The sequence below is a fragment of the Pelodiscus sinensis genome, chromosome 30 (assembly GCF_052426305.1).
Source record: "Pelodiscus sinensis isolate ZL-2025 chromosome 30, ASM5242630v1, whole genome shotgun sequence".
Taxonomy (NCBI): domain Eukaryota; kingdom Metazoa; phylum Chordata; order Testudines; family Trionychidae; genus Pelodiscus; species Pelodiscus sinensis.
In genome coordinates, this window is record NC_143081.1 from 5,968,797 (window position 1) to 5,991,289 (window position 22,493).

General features: G+C 55.0%; 2 protein-coding genes across 2 annotated transcripts in view; both read left to right on the forward strand.

The window, feature by feature from the left end:
- The window catches only part of LOC149521034 (leukocyte immunoglobulin-like receptor subfamily A member 3), a 1,043,054-nt gene that overhangs the window by 914,619 nt on the left and 105,942 nt on the right, over positions 1 to 22,493 (forward strand). The window lies entirely within an intron of this gene.
- On the forward strand, positions 4,024 to 4,995 carry LOC142821129 (olfactory receptor 10A7-like). The gene has a single exon (XM_075911928.2). It carries the CDS (start codon positions 4,024 to 4,026, stop codon positions 4,993 to 4,995), a length of 972 nt encoding a protein of 323 aa, XP_075768043.2.

Consider the following 22,493-nt stretch of genomic DNA (forward strand, 5'->3'; position numbering starts at 1 on the left):
GTAGCCTAGAAGTTTCCTGTCCCTCCCGGCTCAGTATCAGAGACTGTGGGAACATTTTCACACACACTTCAGTGACTCTCGAAAGTGACTGAGGAGTCGGTTGAATTTCAGCGAGGCAGAGACTGCTCAGCCCTAGCAATGAAGCCCCTTTGAAAATGAGATTCAGGCTTCCAAATCACTTAGGTGCTCATTAAAATGACACCTGAACTGAACTGAACTGTTACAGACGCGGACAGGACAGGGACCTGGCTGTTCCTTTCCAAGGGCAGCAGGAGGTTTGTTTCCAGACGGGGCAAGCTCAGCGAACCATGCTGAGATTGTCAAACCCGCTTAAGGGAATTGGATGAGAATTTTGTGCCTAAACCACTTAGGCAGCTCTGACAAACTCAGCCACACAAAATGTTCCTAGAACCGCTGAGTTATTTCTTGAAAGCCAGCGCAGCCTTCGCCCGCCACAGAGGGATTTGCTTTAGGGCTCAAAGTTTCTCCCCTCTCCGGGATTTTGCCTTTGAGACTAGAAGTTTGCACCTGCTGGTGTCATCTAGAAACAGACCAAACACCAACCTCCCTCGCCGGTGACGTTCCCCGTGGGACTGGCACCTGGGGAGGCGGCCCCTGCCCGCAGCAGGCTATACAGCGCAGCGGAGAAGACTTTCCACAGTTGGCGCAGGGCTGAGGCGTGGGGCAGGTCACCGGACAGGGCGATGGAGCCTCGGTCTCTGCTCTGGGCTCTGATGTTCCATTGACCGGGCCGGGCGCAGGGGAACGCGCCGGGCAGAGATGGGCGGAGGAACCTGCCTCTGGCCCTGAGACGCTGCATGTGGAGGTGGGAGCCGGGATTCCGTTGCTGCCCGACCTGCCTTGGAGGTAAATTGGCCGTTTCCTCCCGGCTCCGTGGCGCTCCAGGGCTGGGAAGCAACGTGGGTTTGGTAGGACACTAGTGGGGGAGGAGGGGAGGATTCATGGGGCGCTGGACACTGGTTTCTCACAGCCCCGCTACCCTAAAGGACAGGATTTCAGATCAGCGAAGAGCTTTCAGCTCACAGTTTCCCTTGCTCCCGTCACCCTGGTATCTGAAACGTGTCTCTCCTTCCCCACCCCATGCATTGCTACCAGCCCAGCTTGGCAGAAAGGCACCCGGTGCTCGGGGGGGACCAGTCTCTGGAGGTATTTGGGCAGATAATGATGTGAAATCAATGTTTGCGTGGTACCACTCCCACACTGACACTAGGCCCTGGTCTGAGGCAGTGACAGAGCCTTGCTAATGGGCCGGGTGAGTCCCAGAGAGAGCTCCGGGCAAAGCTGGGACAGGAATAATAGAAACACAGAACACGAGAACTGGAAGGCACCTCGGAAGGTCGTTGAGTCCAGTCCCCTGCCCTCAGGTACCATAGACCTTCCCTGATAGGTCTCTGGCCAAGATTCCACAACCTCCCTGGGCAACTTATTCCAGTGTTTCACCACCCTGACAGGTAAGAAGTTTTTCCAAATGTCCAACCTAAACTTTCCTTGCTGCAGTTTACGTCCATTGCTTCTTCCCCTACGGTCAGCAGCCAAGGAGAACAAGTTTTTCTCCTTCCTCCTTGTGACACCCTTTTTGGTACTTGAAAACCGCTTGTATTCATCCTTCGTCATATGTCATAGTTTCCACTTTTTATATGACTTCTTCTTGATTTTTAGATCATGCAAGCTCTCCTGGTTAAGCACAGGAGGTCTTTTGCCAGACTTTCTACATTTGCTATACAGCTGAAGAGCTTGCTGTTAGGTCCTTAATAATGTCCCTTTGAAAAACTGCCAACTCTCGTCAATTGCTTTTCCCATTAGTCTTGTTTCCCATGGGACCTTACCTACCAGCTCTCTGAGCTTACCAAAATCTGCCTTCCTGAAATCCATTGTCTCTGTTTTGCTGTTCTCTGTTCTCCCATTCCTTGGAACCACGAACTCTGTGATTGCATGATCACTTTCACCCAAGCTGCCTTCCACTTTCAAATTCTCAACCAGCTCCTCCCTATTTGTTAAAATCAAACCTAGAACAGCTTCCCCCCATTAGCTTCTGAGATAAAACAATTGTCTTCAGTGAAGTCCAAGAACTGCTTGGCTAGTCTGTGCCCCGCTGTGTTAGTTTCCCAACTCACATCCTGCGCCCAAGGCAGCCTTGCGCACACCGGGTCTGCTTCCCGCACCCCTCCCTGTGTCACAGGGAGTGCCCTTCCCTGCTTGCCGGCCCTTGCAGGGCCATGGAGACAGGGGGAGGATGGGGCAGAGCTGACATTTGCTGCTGCCTCAGGCAGGAGATGTTGACGGGAGCCGGCCTGGCAGAAATGGCCTTTTCCCCAATCTCATGGACTAACCTTCAGGTTTATGGCTTTGTTCTCCATTTTTAACCAGTTGGATTGTTTACCCTTGTGGGGAATGCAGCCGGGGCAGGGTGTGGGGGAGGGGGAGGTCAGCACCAACAGTGGGGTTGTGGGGAGATCCCACCCATGACAGCGGACATACAGCAGCCCCCTGATCCACCAAGGGGGGCAAGACGTAGGGGGTCAGTGGCAGGGACAGCGGCTGCTCTGGCCCAGGGCAGGGTCCATCCACAGCCAGGGCTGGCAGGAGGTGGAGGCTCCAGCCCCCTGATAATTTTGGGGTCCCTCCACTGGCCTCTCTCCAATATACCAGCACCCGAGAGCTGGCTGCAAATGTCAAAGGGCAGGAGCACAGGGAGCTGCCTTTTCCTGCCTAGTTCACAGTGGGTTTTAACACTCCCCCACACCCCTTCATGTATGGGCCAGTTTGTGAGCCTGAGAGATTCTAGGAGGTTTAAGTTTTGAGACACTCGCACCCACCCCCCTGAGACTTGAGTGGGACAAAAGGTAAAGTGACGTGGTGCCATGTTTCCCCCCAGAAGGCGGGGCCTGCAGACCTATGAGGCAGACCCGGGACAGGGCTCACAGTGCGACAGGGCCTGGTGGGGAGGGATGTGTGAGCGCGCACTGCTCGATTGCCCATGTCTGTATCTTGGAGCCAGGCCCAGCAGCCAGATGGGAGGGGCAAGAGAGGTTGGCGGGTACCAGAGAAATGCTAAGCCCCTGATCCATACTGCCTCCCTCCTTGCCTCTCCCAAGGGGGACCACCGGGGTGGGACACAGACCTGACTCATGGCCTCACCAGAATGGAATGTGCCGTCTAGCGGGTGTGATTGGGGTGTGCATGGCAGGTGTGTCTGGGCCGGGGGAGGGGGGAGTGAGAAAGGGGGTGGTAATAGGGGAATGGGGCACTGGGAATAGGGGAATCAGACCGAGGCAGGTCTCTGCCGCATTGGAGCTGGGAACAGAGCAGAGGGATGAGGGAGCCCATTGGTGTGCACGGCTGGGGGGTTACAGGAAGGGGTATACTGTGCGTAGCGCTGCAGTTGGGGAAGAGGGAAACTCTGTCGGCCCACGGAGATGCACCCCAAGGGCACGCAGGGCTTAGGAATCCACCTGCTTGGACACTGGCCCCAACACAAGTCACTTCAGACTGTGCCCTGCTGCTTTCTGCCTCAAGGAGCAGAACCAGGGCCAGGACGAAGGGAAATCCCTCACACCGGCCCTTACAGGTCCCAGGTCCTCTTGCTTGGTTGGTTTCTCTGCTGGAGCTCCCTGTCAAATATCCCCTCCTGGCCCATCTCCTCAGTGGAATGGCCCCTCCCTCATTCGGCTTTTAGCCACCAGGCAGTGATGGGAGTGACGATCTGACCCAGTGTCTGTCGCATCTCTCTGGGTGTCTGTACTCCCTGTCCAAGCCCAGCACTGCCGGGTTTGAGTGCCTGGTGACAGCTCTTGAGATGCTCCCCAAGAGCGCAGAGACACAGTCTCTTTAACCTGCGCTCTGCTCAGGTATCGACTCTCTCCCGGGGCCAATCGATGGCTACCCCCACTTGGCTGTTGTGCACAGGCCGGCAGAGGGAGGCAATGAAGAAAAGCTGCCATATTGCAATGAATGTTAGTTATTGCTCACAGTGACCCTGTTTCTCTCCCACAGACACACCCCATGGCAAGCCAGGAACAAGGAAACCAAACGTCCCTCACTGAATTCATCCTCCTGGGATTCGGGGAGCTTCCTGGCCTGCAGGTTCCTCTCTTCCTGCTCTTCCTTGTGATCTACCTGGTGACCATGGCTGGGAACGGCCTCATTGTTGTGTTGGTTGTGGCCTATCGGCACCTTCACACCCCCATGTACTTCTTCCTGGGCAACTTGTCCTGCTTGGAGATCTGCTACAGCTCCACCCTCCTGCCCCGGCTCCTGGCTGGGCTCCTCGCTGGGGACTGGACAATTTCCTTCACTGGGTGTCTCACACAACATTATTTCTTTGGTGCTCTGGTGGCTACAGAATGCCTCCTCCTATCAGTGATGTCCTACGACCGGTATCTAGCCATATGCAACCCCCTGCACTACACAGCCCGCATGAGTGGCAGGTCTTGCCTCCAGCTTGCCGGGGGATCATGGATAGGTGGCTTCCTTGTTTGTAGTATAAGCACAGTGTCAATATCCCAGTTAACCTTCTGTGGCCCCAACACTATTGACCATTTCTTTTGTGACTTTATTCCCCTTGTGAAACTCTCCTGCAATGACCCTCTGCTGATGGACACATTGGCGTTCTCAATGTGCTTGATTTTCTCACTGGTCCCCTTCCTGCTCACCTCGGTGTCCTACATCTGCATCATTAGCACCATCCTCAGAATCCACTCCACCACTGGGAAGCAAAAGGCCTTTTCCACCTGCTCCTCCCACCTCATTGTGGTGAGTGTTTACTATGGAACTGTCCTGATTGTCTACATGTTCCCAACCACTGACAGCCTGAGCCACTTCAAGAAAGTTCTCTCGGTCTCCTACACCGTCCTGACGCCCCTGGTCAATCCACTCATCTATGCCCTGAGAAACAGGGAGGTCCAGGAGGCCCTGTGCAAAGCTTCCAGGAAATTAAGGGTTCCAAGATACTGGCCCATTGGTTTGCTTAGGTGAAAATGGAATAGCTGCAACATGGGCCGGGGTAGGACCAGAATCAAAGCCTACCAAATAGAAGGTTAAATTTCCACTCGTATCTCTGACCTTCTTTCCCTGCGCTTGCAGAGTCACAGCCCTGGGAGCAACGGGGGTGCAGGGATCTTTTCCAAAGCCTTGCTCTGTGATATTTAGGACCAATGGACGATGCCACCAGGGACGTACCAACGGGCTGCGGGGGACATGAACTGGTGGCTATGCGAAATGAAAAGAGCTGGAGAGACTGAGCTGAGAGAGAGGTGCAGGACTGGGTCACACGCTCTGTGCCTTGGGCCAGCTCTGTGCCAAGAGCCAACCCAGCAGGGTGCATGTGACCTGTCCATCCCATTCCAGACGAAGAGCCACAATAGCAGTGGAGACAGAGTGAAGAGCTGAGAGAAAGTTGTTGAGAAAAAAACAACCACCACCATGCTGGGGGAAAATAGACGATGGTACATCCATCCCAGAGCATGGCTGCTCTGTTTGTTTGTTTGTTTGTTTGTTAACAACTTTTCCTCGGGGCCTTTTTTTTGGGGGGGGGGGCGGGCAACAGCTTTGCCCAAGCTCTTCATGAGTATGTAGGGATAACATATTTGATTCCCCCAAGTGGAAATGACTCCCTATAATTTGTTCCCCACAACCAAAAGTCTAAGTAGTATAAGTTTGTTAAGTAGAAGAAGGATATAAGTGTTTAGCTTTATTCCTGTTAAAGTGTTTAGATTTAGTGTTATCAAGCTTGATAAGTGTTTTAGATTTATTATTATTATTTTTTAAGATTGTTAAATGTTTAGATTTATTACTATGTAGCCAGATACTGCTCCGTCTCTGTGTCCCAGGCTCAAGCTTTTGCAAGGGGCTGCTTGAAATTGACATTGAAGGGATACATTGTGACAATGCATTCCAAGCCTCTAACTCTGCTCTGGGAGCCAAGCCCTGTAATTGACTAAGGGCATTGCTATAACTATAATAGTAACTAACTCAGCACTCAGAGAATGTTTTAAGAAATGCCACCCAGAAACTTGTGACTTTTTGTAACTACAACTCTTGTATATGTAAAGTTATTATTATATAAAATACTGTATGTGAAACATTAATTAGGGAATGTACGTAAGAGAGAGAGAGTGCTTGGCGATGAATGAATGGTTTGAGAGGTGCCAGCCTGAGAATGCAGCAACAAAGGGCTGAAGAAGGCGTCAGGTGCCAGTGCAACCAAAAGGTGTCAAGTGGAGAAAACCAAGTACTGGAGATCCACCCGATGAGATCACTGACCAGCACCTGGCAGCCACCCAGGACATCAGCATGATGCAGCAATTCCCATACACTGGCATAGGAAGAAATTCCTATAAGAACTGGACTAAAAGACTATGGAGTCAGAGTCCAAGGTTCTGCTGCCAGCCCACCAGGAGCTTCAGATGCGCATCTGATCAGGACTTCGCTCCCCACTCCCATCACTTGTGTACAGAGTACCCGGCCAGTATTCTGTCACAAGCAACTTCCAGGCTGGTAACTATAACAAATACACAGACCTTGAATGAATGGATGAATGATTGAATGAATGTGTTTATATATGTGTGCGTGTGTGTGTGTGTGTGTGTGTGTGTGTGTGTGTGTGTGTGTGTGTGTGTATAAGGGTTAAGTAGTGATAGGAATAAGTAGTTAAACAACGTTGTTTGCTTTTATCTTTTCTTTATTCTTTATTATTATCTTTACAATAAATGTGGCTTTTTGCCTTATCTCCCTCATAAGATCCTGCTTGCTTTTATTGGTACAATACCCTCACCACTGCTACTGAACATCAGAAAAAATGCACTGAGAAAGGGTGAGAGGTGCAAGCTCCAGGAAGGAATCTGGATGCAGGAGGAAGGAGCGAAGAGGATGCTGGCTGAAGGGGCCCCTGGCTGCAAAGTTTTGAGGTCAGGGGGTGGGTTGGGGTTGTGTGAAAACTGCAGGCTTGTAGCTGTGAGGGTGCAGGAGTTTGGGCTGGGGTGCATGAGGGGCTCAGGACAGGGAGGCTGGGAGTACGACATGCTCAGGACACAGATTTGTGGTGTGTAGATGGTGCAGGAGTGTCGTGGCAGAAGACTGGGGATGTCGGGGTGCAGGAGTTTGGGGATGTGAGAAGTTCAGTACAGAGGGTTCCAGGGTATGACAGGCTCAGGTTTGGGGTGGAGAGCTGTGCAAGAGCATTATGATGCTGCAGTGAGATGGAGGTTTGGCCCCAATTGGGGGCTTGTTGGCCAGGATTCATTTTTAAATAAAATATTATGTCAAACAGAAAATGTTTCAGCATTGTCTTTATTTATGAGAAGGGTGGGGAACCTGTTTGCGTCAGGGGTCACTGACCCACAGAAAAGTCAGTTGGGGCCACACAAGTGAGATGCCAAAAACCAACCCTTCCAACCCCCCAAGCCTCACTAACATGGCCTCAACTGTGCTGGTGGGGTCAGGGGACAGGGTCCTGGGGCAGGGTTCTGGTGGGTGCTGGGGCAGGGTACTCATGGGGGGGGGGTCTGGCCAGGAGCAGGGGGGAGAGATAGCTGGGGCCAGTACCTATGGATCCAGGGTCTCAGGAAGCACACTGGTTGCTCTTCCCTTTCCCTTCCTTCCCCCAAGCAGCCTCCTGCTCTAACCCAATCCCCCTCCCCTTCCCAGAGTCAGGCAGACACCCTCCAACCCATTCCCCTCCCCTTCCCCAGAGCCAGGCACCCCCTCCTGCATCCAATCACCCTCCCCTTCCCCAGAGCCAGGCACACACACCCCATACTCAATCCCAACCCCCCAGATCCAGACATCAGCCCTCCTCTATACCAATCCTCCTCTCCCCCTCTCCAACCTAATTCTCAGGTCCTGGAGCCACCACCACGGCTACAGTCAGGCCTCTTCCATCAGGCGCTGAGGTGCATGAGCTGAGTAGCCAGCACGCCATGCACACCCTCCCCCCCAACCTCCCTTCCCTCCACTCCCCTTCCCCAGAGCCAGTCACCTCTCCTCCCCCACTAATCTTATGCACAGGTCCTGGAGCCGCCACTGGCCACTGGCCCTGGCATCACCACCACATCCAGAACCGCTGCCACTGCCTGAGCTCAGCAACCAACTGCTAGCACATGCAGGATATGATGCTGGTGCTGGGGGCCACGAGCGGAACGGTGCGGGTCGTGAGAGCGGCTGAGCTGATCGGTTTTGGTTTCTGTTCCGGTTCCATCAGGACCTGAAATTTTTTTCTTCACGAGTCGCGGGTTGGCCACCCCTGCGCTAGACTGTGGGTCAGTAGCAAGAGCATTCAGCCAGCTGCACAGCAACACAGCACAGGCCTGTTGTGCCATAGAACGTACAGGAGCACTAAGACATGTAAGCGTCCGACAATGGACCTGCTCAGTCAGTGGTAGGAATTTCCACTGCCCCTAGACCAGAGGGAGTGGGAGATGCTGTCCTAGAGATTCACCTAGCGAGGAGAACTCTAAATTAGGTTTGATGGGGGAAGGTGACCAAAACTCACAGGTAAGTACCTTAGATGCCTGTATGTAAATGCTAAAAAGTATGGGGAATAATCAGGAAGAACTTGACGTGCTAGTAAATAAACACAACTATGACATAGCTGGTATCACACAGACTTAGTGGGATCATGCACAATGTAATCGGTCAGGACAGTGATGCAGTAAGTTCAGGATTCACTGGTGTGACATCCTGACAGCTGTCCTGCTCTGTCAGTGATGATAAAAGTTTGGTTGTATGTGTTTTTGTATGCTCCCTCAGTATATCATGCCAGCTCTGCACAGCTAGCTAGCATAATAGACCTCATGAGAGTCCCCAGTGCTCTCTGACTCGGATGAGATAGGATGGCACCCAAGTCAGGTTTCCTGTTGAATGAAGCACATTAATAGTTGTCGGTAGCCAGATGGCCTCTGAGCCTCTGTGTGTTTGTACCTGTGACAATGGACCCGGCTCAGTCGATAGTATGGATTTCACTATTGTCCCCTAGGCCGGCCCAAGGAGTTAAATTGAGGTTCCCCAACATTTATAGAAGAGAGAAACAATCTGATACACACCCTAGAATCATCTTACTCGTTAATGACACATTTTGTACCTCCCCTTGTACTTCCCTCCCCAAGCATTCAGCACCCATCATTCTGCTTTCACTCCTGGGCTGTGTCCACACTCACGGCTTCTTGCACAAGAACATCTTGCGTAAGGGTTCTTGTGCAAGAAGTCTTGTGCAAGAAAATGTCCACACTGCGTGCCGTGCTTTCGCGCAAGAGCTCCCATGGTAGTGTGGATGATCTCTTGTGCAAGAAAGCTCCAACAGCCATTTTAACCAGAGGGCTTTCTTGCACAAGAAATCCCTGCCAAGCGTACACACTGCCCTCTTGTGCAAGAGCTCCTGCACAAGAGGGCTTACACCTGTTAAAAAAGAGCATAGCTCTTGCGCAAGAAGCCCTCTCTTACCGCCGTACTGTAAATTTCCTTCTGCAAGAGCGGGCAGGCAGTGTGGATGCTCTGCGGATTCTTGCGCAAGAACAGCCATACTTGTGCAAGAAGCCGCGAGTGTAGACATAGCCCTGAGCTATGTCCAGACTGGCATGATTTTCCGCAAATGCTTTTAACAGAAAAGTTTTCCGTTAAAAGCATTTTCGGAAAAGAGCATCTAGATTGGCACGGACGCTTTTCCGCAAAAGCACTTTTTGCGGAAAAGTGTCCAGGGCCAATCTAGATGCACTTTTCCGCAAAAAAGCCCTGATCGCCATTTTTGCAATCGGGGCTTTTTTGCAGAAAATAAATCTCAGCTGTCTACACTGGCCCTTTCGTGCAAAAGTTTTGTGCAAAGGGGACTTTTGCCCGAAAGGGAGCAGCATAGTATTTCCGCAAGAAGCACTGATTTCTTACAGTAGGAAGTCAGTGCTTTTGCAGAAATTCCAGCGGCCAGTGTAGACAGCTGACAAGTTTTTCTGGAAAAGCGGCTGATTTTCCGGAAAAACTGGCCAGTCCAGACACAGCCCTGGTGTTTTTAAACTGTTTTATGAAGTACTAAGTTGGGGTGTCCTTGTACCATTCTGGGGGGATGTATTTACATATTTCATATGCTTTTTAGCAGAGCCAACAGTTCTAGTGTGAGAGAAACTGACTTGCAGGAAAACATCGGCTTTTGCCACAGCCTATCTAACTCATAGTATAACTCTGGCTCCCTTTGGTTCAAGCACCAGGCCCATGCTTCAGGCTCTTTCTTTCTCCTACACACACGATTGGACTATGAGTATAGAAGGGCCAAGCTTGCTCAGGAAGGGTAGGCAGGGAAATGGGAGGAGATGTTGCCTTCTATTTTGAAGATGCTTATACTTGGACTGAGGTTGAGATGGACATAAGAGACAGACTTCCTGAGAGTCTCTGGGTTAGGTTAAAAGGGGTACGAAGCAAAGGAGATGTCATGCTGGGGGTCCACTACAGACAGAAGTAGATGAGGCTTTAAAAAAAACTAACAAAATCATCCAAAGCACAGGACTTGGTGGTGATGGGGGTTATGTCCCACACACTCCAGCCCTTGCCTGGTGGGCTGCCAGCTCCAATACCAGAAATAATACCCAGTGTCATAGAGACTCCAGAGAGAATGCAAGTCAGGACAAGGGTCTCTCCAAGCTTCACCACGTCTGGGCTGGACTGGACCAGCTGCACCTGAGAGAGGACACGTGGGGACAGGGAAAGAAAGTGAGGGATGATTTAGCCATTGACAGTCTCTCTGTGGACCTGGTCCCTGGACACTCCCAGGAGAGGACAGTGAGCAGGAAACAAACACACACACACACACACACACACACACACACACACACACACACACACACACACAGTCACTGCAGAGCAGCACCAGACAGTGGGAATCACAAAGGGCACAACAATGCAAAACCAGAGTGAGCCAGAGTGGGTATGAGAGTGAACGCAGCCCCCACTACGTTACTCACAGCGATGTCCCCTCGGGGACAGGTCTCCATTCACAGGGAGATTTCACATCAGCTCACATGACAGGTGGCGTCTGTAAGTGGAGGGAGGAGAAGCCAGAGAACAGGCCTCTAGGCTGGCATCCTGGGGGAACCGGCTTGGCCTGGGATTTGTGGTCTGTGTGCTTCTGCTCCCCCTCCTGGCTGTGGGGGGAAGGGCGATTCTGCAGCCTGGGTTGTTGCATGATCACAAACTGGTTTGATGTCACTGTGTCTCTCCCACAGAGTAGTAGCGGGCGGTCTCCTCGGGCTTCAGGCCAGTCAGTTACAGGGACAGCAGGTTGTTGGGGTTGTCCCTGGAGATTGTGAATCAGCCTTTCACAGAATCTGGGTATGCAGTTGTGATGACACGTTGGGGTTTCCCCATCTCCTGCACCCCCTAGTGGCATGAACAGACTCCACCAGCCAGTAGAATAGAGGGAATTTATTGCTTCTCCAGGATACAGCACAGCACAGATGTCATCTGGTTACAAGAACTGGGGCTAGGAGGCCTCAGCCCCTCCCCCCCCCCCGAGATGCGGGGTGGCTGGGCCCTAACATCCCAGCTCCCTCCCTAGCCCCTTCTCCCCGGCTTCCCAGACAGAAACTGATTCTCTTCCAGCCCTGTCCCCCAGACAGGGATTGGTCTCTGCCTTCCTTCCTTTGTCTCTCTCCCTGGGAGGCAACCTGTCAGACAGGTTGTGAGACTCCTGTGTGGTGGGGCGTCGGGGTTCCCCTGCCTCCTGCACCCCTGTAGTGGCATGAACAGACTCCACCAGCCAGTAGAATAGAGGGAGTTTATTGCTTCTCCAGGATACAGCACAGCACAGATGTAATCCGGTTACAGGGCCAGGCCTAGGTGGAGGAGAGAAGGGGGCGGACTGGATCCAGTTACTGAGGGGTTGGGTTTGCCTGGGAGGGGAAAGAAGGTGGAAACTGAGTTCGGTGAGTGGGTGGGTGGGTGGGTGGGTGGGGGGGGGTGTCGGGATGTGTGTGGAGGGGAGACAGGACGTAGGCTGCCGGAGGGCGTGGTGGGAGTCAAAGAGCCGCAAAGTGAAAGGGGCGCTTTCCACCTCGGTGCCTGTCCTGCAGAGACAGGCTAAGGGGTGGACAATTTTTTTTTATGCTTGGGGCAGCAAAAAAACCTAGAGCCGGCCTTGAGTCTCAGACTCAGGAGCTGTGGGTCCCGTTCCCTGGGTATCCTCTGCCAAACGGGGATAATAGCACTGACCGATCCTTAGAAAGAGCTTCCACGTCCGATGAGAAGCTGGTACCAGGGCTGCTAGGAACAGACACGTGTGCGGGGCTGGTCCATGGACACACTGGGGAGATAAATACCCTACGTGACCTGCTGTGGCTTGGAACTTGGTGCAGACAGACGCGGGGAGGATGGAAAGTGAAGGCTGAAGAAATGTAGGAAGAAGCAGGAGAGACACGAGCACCAGCCGAGGCCTCCTGCTCCTTGCTCAGGGTCCGGCTCCCAAAGTCCTTTGGGGCAACATGGAGCTCGGGACTATCAGGGGCTCTTCACTTCCTGTGCAGCTGAACAGGAATCCGGAGGCTTCACCAGGGAGGAGGAGACAAACTCCTTCCCTCCCCCGCCCCAATAGCACCTGGGACCGGACATCGGGAATAACGACACGGTACGAATCTGCAGTTCATGTCCAAGCACAAACCTTGGGAGACCCCTCCCCCGAGGGGGGTAAATCAGCTCCCAGCGCTGGCGAGCGGTGTCTGCCCCACCGGCCCAGCGGGACTTTGGCTGCAAACAGGGGACGCGGCTGGGCAGTGAAAGGGTTAAAGCCCCGCGGCAGGTTTCTGTTTTATTTGCCTGGAGGCGCCTTCTCAGTTCTGTGCCGAGCGCCCGGTTGTTCGAGTCTCTGCTGCCCCCGCGTGGCGGCCGCGGGTTCTGCAGCCTGGGTTTTTGCAGGAGCATCAATAGGTTTCGAGTCGCTGTGTCTCCCGCACAGTAATAGCGGGCGGTGTCCTCGGGCTTCAGGCCGGTCATTTGCAGGTGCAGCAGGTTGTTGCCGTTGTCCCTGGAGATGGTGAATCGGCCTTTCACCGCATCCAGGTAGCGTATATAGCTCTCATCACCACTGATAACAGCGACCCACTCCAGTCCCTTCCCCGGAGCCTGCCGGACCCAGCTCATCCCGTAGCTGCTGAAGGTGAAGCCGGAGGCTTTGCAGGAGAGGCGCAGACAGTCTCCGGGCTTCTTCACATCCCCTCCGGACTCCACCAGCTGCACTTGGGACCGGGCACCTGGGAACAAACACGATACAAACATAAGTATCAAAATCGCAAACACAAATTATCCGTCCCCTCTCCAGTGTATTTAGCTAGAAAATACCTGGAAAAACTGCCGCAGAGAAAACTAAATAAACCCAAAATTTCATGTTCCCCGTTGCTGGGGGGCAGAGGTGGCTGGTAACTGCACAGACACCGGGGCTGCGTGGTGTCTCTCCGGGTGCAGCCTAGGGAGAGAGACACCGATTTAAGCAGGCACCGGTCACCGCCATTTGCATATTCCCCTCCTTATCAGAGACACAAACGCCTTCCCTTAACGAGCCGAGTCACTGCCATGGAGTCTCCGGCAGAAGGAGTCTCCTTCCCCCTCTCTGTGTGTTTGTGCAGCGCCTGGCACAGCACGGGGGTCCCGATGGGCTCTCACAGCGCTGGGGAAGCACGTCACGTAGCTCGCCTTTCGTGTCTAGGGGTTGCCTGGGAATCGACTGTGGGGAAGGGAAATAGTTTAATTGGCGTTAGTGGCTTCGGCCCACGTGGTGATGTGGGGGGGGGGGGGGTCCGTGTTTATTGTGAGCCCGGAGGTGAGAACATTTCCCTCTGTGCAGATTTGGTGGGAATCGCTGCTTCGGCCCTGGGGTGCGAATCTTCAATGCGATTCGGTGCCTGGATCCCACAGACGGTCAATTCGATCCTAGCTCCGAAGGTCCTGGACGGTGTAAAGGGGCCCGGGTCCTCTGGCGGGTGCTGCAGTAGCGGGGCTGGGAGACTCGGGCCTTTCTCATTTCCCGGGTGGGTTCCCGGCCCCACGGCGCGCCCTGCCGAGTCCGACGTTCCCACGCGCTGCTCTTGCCTGTGCCCCAGGGAAACCCTCGGGAGCTCCCCACTCTCCTGAGTCTCTGCTCCTCCCAGGGATCTGCCAACGCCCGAGTGTCACTGCGAGTGCAACACCCCCCATCACGACAGCGCGAGTGGAGACAAGCAGAGGCCAGGAACCTCCCCCAGCCCGGTGCCCTCTGGCCCGGAGCCCCGACCCAGCCCCAGCGGGGCCCCGCTTCCCCTGCGCGGCTCCAGGGACCGCTGCTCCAGCTTCGAGTCCCCAGTTCCGAGACCGCCCCTGCTGGCCGCAGAGCAAAGGCGCCAGACACTCGTGTTTGCCCGGGGGTGCTGGCTCCTTCCTCTTCTTCCCCCGCCACTGCCTGCGGGGTTTGCCTGGCGCTGCACAACCCCATCCGGACGGCGGATTCTGCTCCCGGAGTTGCAGGGCGGGGGGAGGGGCGAGCTTTACAGAGGAAACTGAGTCAGAGAACTTACTTCTAATGAGCGCACAATGAACCCTAGTGCCCAGCGCCCTGCCGGGACCGGCAGGAGACTTACTGCTAAGAGTCAGCGGAGAGCCGGCCCTGAGGCAGTGGGGCTGGGCTGTCTTTCAGCTACACGCTCCGTAAGACTCCTCGGGGTGGAATAAGGGGGATCGGCACCAGGTGAAGCCTGGAAGAGCCTCCTCCCCGCCCATTGACGGTCGTCGCCTGCCACCTAGTGGCCAATCGATCCCATCTCGAGCTGCAGCTGCTCTGTTCATACAGGCTCTGTAGGGTACTTGGCCTCCGAAAAAAAAGTGGGCCATGAATGGAGGGTGCCCGGCGCCTGAGACAGTCAGGGGTGAGTAGGGCGTGTTCCCCCTGCCATTTTAGTGACATGCGGTCCCTAGCTGTCTGACCATCCCTATATGTCCGACCTGTCTGTCTCTTACTATCCATCCATCCATCTGCAAACACATCTATCTATCTATCTATCTATCTATCTATCTATCGACCTAGTCTGTGAGGACCAGGAGACTTGGATGCGGATCGTGGTTTTCCCTTGGCTGCCGGATGATTGTAGGAAAGTCCCTTCCGCTCCCTGTACCTGTTTTCCCATCTGTGAAACGAGGCATAATAGCACTGACCGCTCCTTAGAAAGAGCTTCCGAGTTCGATGACAATCAGGTACCAGGGCTGCCAACAACAGACACGTGTGTGTGTGTGACCTGCTTGTAACCTGCTGCAGACAAGCGGTGGTCAAATACTGGCCCGCGAGCCGGATTCGGTGTCCCAGAGTCAGCACTTTGGGGCCCCCCGAAGTGCCGTATTTTTCTGCTCAAGTACCGGGGATCACAGCTCATGTTGGTTACGCGGAGAGTGAGGGGATTGGTAGGGGATCTACAAATGCCAGCCCGGTGGGTGGGGGTCTGCCTTGCGCAGCTTCTAGTTTTAACAAATTCCAAGGAAGGTTGGAGTCCCACCGGTGAAAGTGAGTTAGGTACCATACTCCAGTTGGGATTCACAGCCCCTTCCTGGAGGTCGGTGCCTCGGTGGATACTTAATAACACCGCCAAGCTCCCTGCGCCAAGGAAGGAGTTGGTGCTTCCTTTAAACTAGTGGTTAGAACACTTGCCTGAGAAACGATACAGCCAGGATCATCTCTCCGCAAACTGGTATGAGAGCAGGGGGAGTGTAGACACCCTCTCCTCTTTCAGCCTTAATGAGTATTCATTTACTCCCTGAGGAACAGCTTCAGCGGGAGATATTGAAAGACCCCCCCCCCCAGTCCCCCATCGTCTCATACTAAGGATATTTCCTCACGGTTCTATTGCTGCTGTCACAGGTGACTCTCCCAGAAGCCTAATTCATGTTTGGAAAAGTGACTTAGCGCTGCAGCAAGAAAAATCTAATTCCCAGGAGGCCAAAGTGAGTTGGGAGCCGATGAGGTTCGGGGAGAAATTACCCCGGATTGTTGACCTGGGCAAATGCTCTCGGGAGTGGTGCCACAGAACGATTTGTTGCTTTGAAAGGCTCCAATGTTGGAAGGACACCTGGGTTGGCAGGGCCTGGGTTCTCTCACTGGAGGTTTGTGAAGGGCTGTAGATGCGGTTTGTGTCACTGTGTATCGAGCGCAGTAATACGTGGCGGTGTCATCGGCTCGCAGGCTGCCCAGCTGCAGCCAGGCCGTGCTTATGGAGTTGTCCCTGGTGATGGTGACTCGCCCCTGGAAGGCCGAGGCATAGTCAGTGCCACCGCTATTTGGATTGATCCGTCCGACCCACTCCAGGCCCTTCCCGGGAGCCTGCCGTGCCCAGTTAATGTGATAGCTCGTAAAAGTGTAGCCGGAGGTTTTACATGTCAGCTTCACGGACTCTCCGGGCTTCTTGATTTCTGCCCCAGACTGGGTCAGCTGGACCTGGGAACTAACACCTGTGAATAAAAAAACCAAGAGAAATTCCATTAATTCCATTCTATTCCTCCTCTTCCCTTATCCAAGCGCTTGCCTTGTTCAGGACAGTCTCTTGTCTGGCTTTTTATAGGAAGAATCTGTTCCCGCAATATTCCTGTGCAGTAGGGAAGTACAGTTACACGATTTTCAGAGGGAAACTGAGACATGAACTGGGCTGGAGGTTTTTCAGAGCTGCGTACCGGATTCCTGACACAAAATAATCAAAATTTGGCATTAAAATAGGCTACTAGTCTTTCAAATTCCACACTTTGCGATGTGCTCAGAGCTAGGATTTAGAATCCAAAGTTCCTGATCCACCTCCTAGGGCTTCACCTTCAAACCATCTTTGCTCCCCTAGCCCAGCTGTACCCAGCAGGGACTCGCATCCATCCCTTTACCTGAGAGAGCCGCCAGAACAAAACAGAACCCCAGACCGACCATTGTTATATTCTCCTCTCCCACCTTGTGTGCTGCAAAGCAAGAAACCCTCTGCCTGTTAGCGAGGGATCCTGGCTGTTTTTGTGTCAGTTTTCCTGCTTCATTTGCATGTGGGCGGGGCTACATCGTTTGACGAAACCTCGGCTGTGCCCGCCTGGACAAATAAATGGCCTCGGAATCTGGCGGGACACAGCCACGGAGGAGGCCAGAGCAGATCTATGGAATTTGGTCCCAGAACTAGGACAACACTGTAACTACTTTCACCTCAGCGGAGCGCCCGTGTGTCCTAAGGGACAATTGGTGAAGCTGAATGTTACGGTGCCCAGTGTCGGGCTGTCACAATGTCACACCCAATGGATGTGAAACCGACATAACACAGAGTCCAGTAATGTGTAAACACGGGCACTCTCCAGCGGGGAAATCTGCCTGTGAGCGGCGATCTCCGAACTTCCCTGGGGCGCTGGGCACCGAACTCGTGCTGAATGGGAAGGGATTAGGCTGGGCAGAGCCTCACACTGAAAATCCATCCCAGCCTGCAGAGTTGAGGCCAATAATTCCTGGTGATTATTCTCCGAATCGGTCTCTGGGAAGAAACGTTTCCGAAGCGACCGTGACACTTTGCTGCCCCCGTGCGGATCTGTCCCTTCAGTAACCAGAGAAACGATTCCCCCTCTTCGCCCTTTTAGCTCAGGAGTGAGCAAAACGGCCCTCGCGGGCGGATGCGGCCTCCCGGAGGCCCAGAAGCTCCCCCGTCCCCAGGCCAACCAGGGGCAGAGGAGCACGAGAAGTTTCCTCCGCACTGACCCTGCCCTGTGAGGAGCACTTGGCACTTAAAAGACTTCGAGCTCTTCTCCGTCCCCAAGTGTATGCTTAGCGGGATTTTTAAGAATACCGGAACACTTAGCCTGTATTGAGATCTATGGGACTTAGGCACCCGGCTGATTCTGAGAACCCCAGCCGGTGCCTGTCTGATTCCCCAGGCAGCTACAGAGCAGAGGTTTCGAGGTACTTGGGCAGAGAGGTCCCAGCTGACCCTTCATCGTTGCATTCGGCGGTGCGAGGCCCAATCGATGTGGAGGCCTGAATCTCCTCTTCAAATCCCGCGAGACCTGGTGCAATTCGGGCCCGAGGACTGCAGTTTGCCCCCCTGTGAAAAGGAGCGATCCCGGCTCCGGGTCTGGGGAGGGGCCGTGCCCACGGGGACACCGGGCCGCAATCCCTCGGGGAGGGGAGATTTCCGCCTCGCGGAGAGGATTTGGGCCTGAACGTGCCCTTAGCTGAGCCGGGTTCGTGTCTTGAAGCAGCTGCGGGGCTCCCCGGTAGAAAAAGCTTCGAGGCGGGGGGCGGGGTCGTGTGAGGATCAACATCAAGATCATTTCCTTAGTTCATGATCTGTAAGACGCAAAGTGCAGACAGAAGCTTTTCCCTTGTCATGTTCAAAACTCTTCTGCGGTAGGAAAGCGGCGGTTTTCAGAACACGTCCCCGCGGTGTAACATTGAGGGATCCCAATAGCACTGGTGCTACTAAATAATAACAAAACAAACTAACAAATAATAAAACAATTCCGTTCCCAGGCACTAGAACCGTCTCGCTGCAGCCACATTCCCATTCCCACGGCCACGCGTGTTCCATTCGACATCCTCCCACGCTGTCCCATCCACGCCCCGGCTGATGTTAACAACCCGGATTTCCCTCCAGCACGGGCCCTTCCCCACTGTACCTCTGTGTGGGGCTTGGCCTCCGAAAAAAACGTGGGACATGAAACAGCAGAGATGCGCGCTCCACGCCATTGCTGGTTCAGATCCGATCACACACAGACACGGGAGCCTTGTGACTTTCTTGCTCGGCTGGCGCGGGATTCCCCGTGGAAGTGCTGCTCCCGCCCAGAGCAGGGGAGCGATCAGCGGCGAATATAGGGCAGAGCGAGCGGGGCGGCTGCTCCTCTTGCCCCGCGTTTCAATAAGCCCCGCGCTAGCGTGGTCACTTTCTAGCTCTCGCCACCAGAGGGCGCCGCTGCCCCGCGCCTCGCAGGGAAGCCAGGTGGTCCTGGGAGCGGGTGGGAGCCGGGCAGGGAGATGCCGGAGCGTGTGGGGGGCGCTCTCAGGGCCCTGTCCCACAGGGCGTCCCCCAGCCTCTGCAGTTCTGTCTAGAGCAGCCCGGCCGGCCCGCAGGCGCTCGGGGGTCTCTGCTGGCGGGTGGGGACCGGGAGGCGCCTTTCCCCAGCTCCGCAGACCCAGACACGATTCCAGCTCCTTGAAAGAGCAAAACAGACTAAAGCGGCAGCTTCTGCAGCCTGGCATGGGGGGGGGCGGGGGGAGCGACTCTACCGAGAGGGCCAGGAGCCGACAACGCGGCGCTGTGCCAAGACCTGCCCACCCCATATCTGCTACCCCCAGTTGCCGCCCGATTCCGCAGCCAGAGTCCTCTGCCCCAGCATGGGAAGGGGCGGTCTCGGTGTGGGGGAGCCCCGTGAGCCCCACACTAGCTGGTCTGTGCCTGGGCGGGGGCTGGGCATCGGGGGCTGTTCCCTTCCTGGCCCCGGCACCTAGTCGTAGAGCAGCCGGGCACCAGGGGCCCACACAGCTGCCTTGGTGCGGACACAGGGAGACTGAGCCAGGCGGTTTCCCCCAGCCCCAGCCAGGAGGGACCCAGCCCACAAGCTGGGCAGAATCAGGCTGGCAGAGAGCTCTGCTCGGGCCACTCCTGGGGCGGCGGGGAGGGGGGGGCGGGTAGTGGCAGGCGAGTTTGCTGTGTCCAAGCTCCCTTTCTCGGCAGGGGCCAGTCGGGGCAGCCTCTATGGCCCCTCCTCTGACCCTGCCTGGGGCCTGAGGTGCCGGCTCCTTTCCCTCCAGCTGCTCTGCAGGCTCCTGAGAGGCTGCTGGCTCGGACACAGCAGCCAGCCCCTTCTAAATCGGGTCAGGATTTCCCTGCTCCCGGGCGCCTCGCTGCTCCAGTGCCTGGGTCTGCAGAAGGGGCTGATGCTGGAGAGAAGCCTTTTCTCACCGGCTGTTAGAGACCCAGCTGCCCAAAGAGCTAGACAGCTGTGATAGACTTAAATAGGAATTGAAATGTTTAGTTATTAACGCAGAATTTTGTTTAAAAATTAATTACAATAGAATTCAAATAAAAATTATCCAACTACATTAAGTTTCTATCAAATTTACCCAATTCACACTTAATATGAAAATAGCTTTCAACTTGCGAATTTTATGCTTTTTTCTATTTTTTCTCCCAAAGAGGGGCCCCTGAAATTGTGCTACCCTGGGCCCGACAAAACTCTCATAGGCCCCTGTTTAGATCCTTGCTCAAGAGACTTTTTGTGCGCAAAACGGGCCAGTGTAGCCAGATCCTTCTTGCGCAAAAGCCTGTACCCCTAAAATGGCGGCTCATTAGATATGCAAATGAGGTGCCGGGATATTCCTCGCTTAGCCTCATTTGTATATTGCTTGTGCAAAAAAGAAGGCAGTGCAGACATAGTCTAGGTGCGACACTCAATCAGAAGCTGTGATTTTAATAACTTAAAACCGAAACGATCGTTCCCCTGGCGCCCCCAGTGCTCCGAAGGGGGTAACACACCTTCCCACGCGGCTACCAGGAACCAAGCGCAGCCTAACTGCCCGTCTCCTTCCCGCGGCTCGGGAGCCCAGCTGGTCACCTCACCTGGAGGCTGCAGGTTGTCTGTGCTGCAGTAGGACCGGCAGAGGCAGGCGGCTTTAAACAGGAAACCGCCGCCTCTGGCCGCACATCCCAGCCCCTCACAAAGCCGTTCCGCCCTTCTCCCTGCTGAAATCCTTCCGCCGCGCTCTAGTGAGCTGGCCTCGCAGCGCCGGGTCCCTGCGCGGGAAGGGGCGCGAAGAAGCCACGTGGGAACGAACGAGTCCCATGAACCAGGCGAGCCGGGCCGTGGGAACAGGGCTCCCGCCTCAAGGGGCCTGGATGAGGCAGCCAGCGATGTCCGCCCCGCAGGCTCAGTGGGACCTTGCGAACCGCACGGGGAAGGGGGACGTTGCTAGGCAACGAAAGGGTTAAAATCTCCCCCGGGTTTGTATTTCACCCACCGCAGCTTGTTCTCCGCTTTGTGCCCAGCGCCGGGTTGTTTGTGTCTCTGCTGCTCCCGCTAGGCGCCGCGGGTTCTGCAGCCTGGGTTTTTGTAGGAGCATTAATAGGTTTCGTGTCACTGTGTCTGCACAGTAATAGCGGGCGGTGTCCTCGGGCTTCAGGCCGGTCATTTGCAGGTGCAGCAGGTTGTTGGGGTTGTCCCTGGAGATGGTGAATCGGCCTTTCACGGCATCAAGGTAGTTTATAGTACCCCCGCTGCCACTGATATAAGCGAGCCATTCCAGCCCCTTCCCGGGAGCCTGCCGGACCCAGCTCATCCCGTAGCTGCTGAAGGTGAAGCCGGAGGCTTTGCAGGAGAGGCGCAGAGAGCCTCCGGGCTTCTTCACATCCCCTCCGGACTCCACCAACTGCACCTGGGACCGGGCACCTGGGAACAAAGGCGCGACAGAAGCATTAATATCAAACATGCAAAACAAAATCTCCGTCCCTCTCTCCAGCGTATTTAGCTAGAAAATACCTGTCAAAGCTGCCACCACGAACACTAAATAGACCCAAAATTTCATGTTCCCAGTTGCTGAGGGGCAGAGCTGGCAGGTAACTGCACAGACACCGGGGGCTGCGGGGTGTCTCTCCGGGTGCAGCCTAGGGAGGGAGAGACACCGATTTAAGCAGGCAGCGGTCACCGCTATTTGCATATTCCCCGCCTTATCAGAGACACAAACGCCTTCCCTGAACGAGCCGAGTCACTGCCATGGACTCTCCGGCAGGAGCCTCCGTCCCCCTCCGTCCCCCTGGCACAGCGCGGGGGGTCCCGATGGGCTCTCACAGCTCTGGGGAGACACCGAGAAATGACGTCACTTAGCTCGTCATGAATGTCTAGGGGTTCCTGGGGATCGGCTGTGGTGAAGGGAAATATTTTCCCAGGCGTTAGTGGTTTCGGCTCACTGGGGGGGGGGGGGGATCCGTGTTTGTTGGGACCCCGGAGGTGCGAATATTTCTCCTCTCGGGTCAGGTTCGGCGGGATTTGCAGCTCCAGGCCTGGGGGCTCAGGGCGGTATAATGCGATTCTTCCTCCTTTACGCCGCTTGGGACACGCGAGCCCCAGTTCGCACCGTGTCTGTAACTCCCCCCCGATCGCTTCCCGCTGCGCTCGGTGAGTTCGATGCGGTGAGTGGCCCAAGCCGCTGGCCCATTTCTGGCCGCTCACCCGGACTGGGATGCGCAGCGGCTGCGAGGCACCTGCTTTGTCCCCGTCACACTCCCCCTCACTGGGGAACCCACATTTCTACCCCGGCCCCTTCTTGCGACGCTCCCAACGCCTGCTCCGTGCGGACCGCGACTCACCAGCGCCCCCTGCCAGAGAATTTCTCCCCCGCAGCCTGAGGCGGGTTTTGTCCGGGCGCAGGTAGGAATCAGTGATCAGTCTTCAGGAGTGAGGGGTCAGCGAGTCTGGGACTGTCCCTGCTCCCCCCCCCCTTCAACCCCCAGTCAGTGTCTGCTCAGCCAGGCCCTGGGGGCAAT

What these genes read in the sequence shown, in the direction of transcription:
- LOC142821129 (XM_075911928.2), top strand. Translation starts at nt 4,024, where the DNA reads ATGGCAAGCCAGGAACAAGGAAACCAAACGTCCCTCACTGAATTCATC.